The 3,227-nt window shown below is 39.8% G+C and overlaps 1 protein-coding gene across 1 annotated transcript in view; it reads right to left on the bottom strand.

The window, feature by feature from the left end:
* The window catches only part of RNF17 (ring finger protein 17), a 132,881-nt gene that overhangs the window by 95,745 nt on the left and 33,909 nt on the right, over positions 1–3,227 (bottom strand). Inside the window, exons 8-9 of the mRNA XM_006832058.1 lie at positions 1,243–1,319; positions 690–764 (exon numbers count right to left, since the gene is read on the bottom strand). Of these exons, the coding sequence (XP_006832121.1) occupies positions 690–764; positions 1,243–1,319 (152 nt within the window). The remainder of the gene's footprint in view (positions 1–689; positions 765–1,242; positions 1,320–3,227) is intronic.

The following is a 3,227-nucleotide window of genomic DNA, read 5'->3' as shown; positions in this document are numbered from 1 at the left end:
TCAAAGGCATATAACGGCACATAGCAACAACAACTACTGATTTCCCCAAGAAGTAACCATTCCCTCCCTTTGCACCTTCACTCACTTCTGCACATACCACTCTCACAGCAATTATGCACTTGACTGTTCAGGTCTGTCCTTTCTCTACATGTCTGAACTTCTCTGACACATATCACACCACTTAGGGCATTAGTTGGTGGTGGTGTTGTTATGTGCTGTCAAGTTGGTTCTGACTCATAGCAACCCTGTATAGGGTTCCAAGGAGCGGCTGGTGAGTTTGAACCACCGACCTTGCAGTTCAGTGCATTAACCCACAGTGCCACAGCTGGGCTCCACAGTATTAGTACTTAGTAAAAATCAGCAAAATATTGACAAATATATCATTAAATACTGATCCTTTCTAGTTATGTTAAATCTATTACGTGACAAATTTAACTGACATAAACTATTTTTCAGCTTTTGAATCATTGCTGCTTAAGTGCCACGGAGCAGGCTCCAATTCACAGCAACTCTGTATAGGGTTTCCGATGAGCAGCTGGTAGGTCTGAAGCACCAACTTTGTGGTTCACAGTCCAGTACTGATCCTACAGGATCACACCACAAGTCCTACTACACTAAAAATCCATCTTCCTGTCTACTAGGTAACTTAGGCCCTGTCAGATATGACTTGTTGTCATTCTTATACTTACTTTGTTGAGTCCTCAAATTCAATCTTTCCAATTTTGTTGAACATACAGATGATCTCACTACAATTCAGATTCAACCTAAAATAAAACATCAACATACAAGTAACTGCTCTAACTTCATTACTTCTTCTAAATAAAAATGAGTTGCTGACATTAAAATAACTCTAAAAGAAAATGAAAAACATTTAAATAGCTTTCTAATTTAACATAGATTCTACTTACTTTAAATGGTTGGTTGCTAACTTGGGCATTTGTTACTACTCAAACTTTTGATATTTACTTGCTTGCTATTTTAATATATTTAGGCCCTAATACATTTTTATGGAGCTCTGGTAGCGTAGTAATTACAAATCGGGCTGTGAACCTCAGGGTCAGCAGTTTGAAACTACCAGCTATTCTTCCACAGAAGAAAGATGAGGTTTTCTGCTCCCGTAAAGATTTACAGCCTCAGAAATCCTGTACAGGATTGCTATGAGTCTGAACCGACTCCATGGCACATAACAACAACTATACATTTTTACCCATAATTGTTATAGCTCCCTGAGAAATAACTCACCTGGAAGAGGGCCGTTGCTTTAGAGAACTCACTTCTGAGAACTCACTTTCATATGTTAACTTCAAAGTTCGGATAATCTAGAATTAACAATGTCATTCATGTGTGAATTTTCCATTGTCACAAATATTTCAGAAATAATAACATTTTAGAAGGGACATTATAAACCTTTGTTGTTGTTGTTGCTAAGTGCCGTCGAGTCAGTTCCGACCCACAGCGACCCTGTAAAGGGTTTCCGAGGAGCAGCTGTTGAGTTTGAACCACCGACCTTGCAGTTCAAATGGCTTTGCAGTCTGGCACAGTAACCCACAGCGCCACACCAGGACTCCTATAGACCTTTCGGTATATCATTAATTAATGTATTTATGGCTTGAATTGAAGGTACTCAAAGGAATGCAAATAAGGATTTAATATAGTACTCTTTTTCCCATAATAAGAGTTTAAAATTTTTTGGAGATGTGTATTAACAGGTAACAAAAAAGACACTAGCAAAAGAAAATATAGCTATAACTATCAAAAAAGGAGTCCTGGTGTGGTGCTGTGGGTTAATGCACTGGGCTGCAAAGTCAGTCTGAACCACAAGGTCAACAGTTCAAGCTCTCCAGCTGCCTTGGAAACCTTGTAACAGGGTCACTGTGGATCAGAATTGACTCGACAGCACGTAACATCATTCTACTGATTTTGTGCTTTACTGTCTTAAAATGTTCTTTTTTGCCTCCCGACTGGATGCCAGTTAACAACTGGCTTCCTAAATATGTTTTACTACGGTCAAGACCAAATCTTATGACTTTTTTCACCCCTAGTGAGTGCCTCATGGGAGTTCTGGTATGGCACTGTAGGATAAAGCACTGGACTGCAAGGTCAAGTCAAACCACATGGTCAGCAGTTCAAACTCACCAGCTACTCCTTGACCAACTTAACAGCACTTAATAACAACAACAAAGTGCCTCATATGTAATACATGTTGTTAAGTACCATCAAGTTGGTTCAGACTCATAGCAATCCTGTATAGGGTTTCAAGGCTTTAAGTCTTACAAGCAGACATCTTTCTCCCAAGGTAATACATAGAAAATGACTATAACTGTGTTTAGAACTGTAGGGGAAGGAGAATGTTGTTAGTACCATGAAGTAGTTTCTGACTCATTTCTACTCTGTATAGGGTTTTCCCAGGAGCAGCTTCTGGATTTGAACTGTTGATCTTGTGGTTAGCTACTGCTGTTCAGTGCCATCGAGTCGGTTCTGACAAATAGCCACTGTGTATAGAGTTTTCAACTCAATCTTATGGTCCAGTACTTATGCTACTGCGCCACACCAGGACTCCTTGTGCTTAGGTGCCTTCCAGTGACGATCCTACAGAGCCACACCAGGAAGGGCTGGTCAAAAGTGAGGGTAGCAAACTCTTCTTCCATTTAACATTACAGACTCTGAATCAAGGTTGCCTATGGGAAACAAGGTCCTTAAGATTCAGAAGTGAGTAAAGCAGAACCCATACATTTAGTGAACAGGATTGAAATGAGCAAAAGAGGATCCAGAGCTACTCCTGTCCTGCCAAACCATCCTGTACAACCCATTTATTTTTTTACCCAACTTATCTCCTATATATATAAATAGATGACAGGAAATAGTTGAAGAACTTGTTTTTGGAGGTGTAAGATGGAGAAAAATAAAAGTTGACAAACTTGCAGATAGTACCAGTTCGACCTAGTTTCAGTGGCTTGATGATCAGAACTCAACTTGAGGAAGATAAAGAAATCTGATAAAGGAAGTAAGTGTAAATTGCTGCAATTTGATGAACTTGACCTATACTTATGGATGTAGTAGCTCAAAATACCAACTGAGAGGCAAGCCATCTTCATATCAAGGATCAAACCTATCCCCTTCATTCACAGGTTGATAGAGATGGGCAACTTAGACATTGGCTAACAAAATGGGGGAGGGGAGAAGCAGGAGATGCTAAAGGCACGAAGTGGCTGGCTTAGAAGTTTTTA

Source organism: Chrysochloris asiatica, unplaced genomic scaffold, assembly GCF_000296735.1.
Source record: "Chrysochloris asiatica unplaced genomic scaffold, ChrAsi1.0 scaffold00005, whole genome shotgun sequence".
Taxonomy (NCBI): domain Eukaryota; kingdom Metazoa; phylum Chordata; class Mammalia; order Afrosoricida; family Chrysochloridae; genus Chrysochloris; species Chrysochloris asiatica.
Note: the sequence above shows the minus strand (reverse complement) of the source record. Positions and strands in the feature narration are given on the sequence as shown.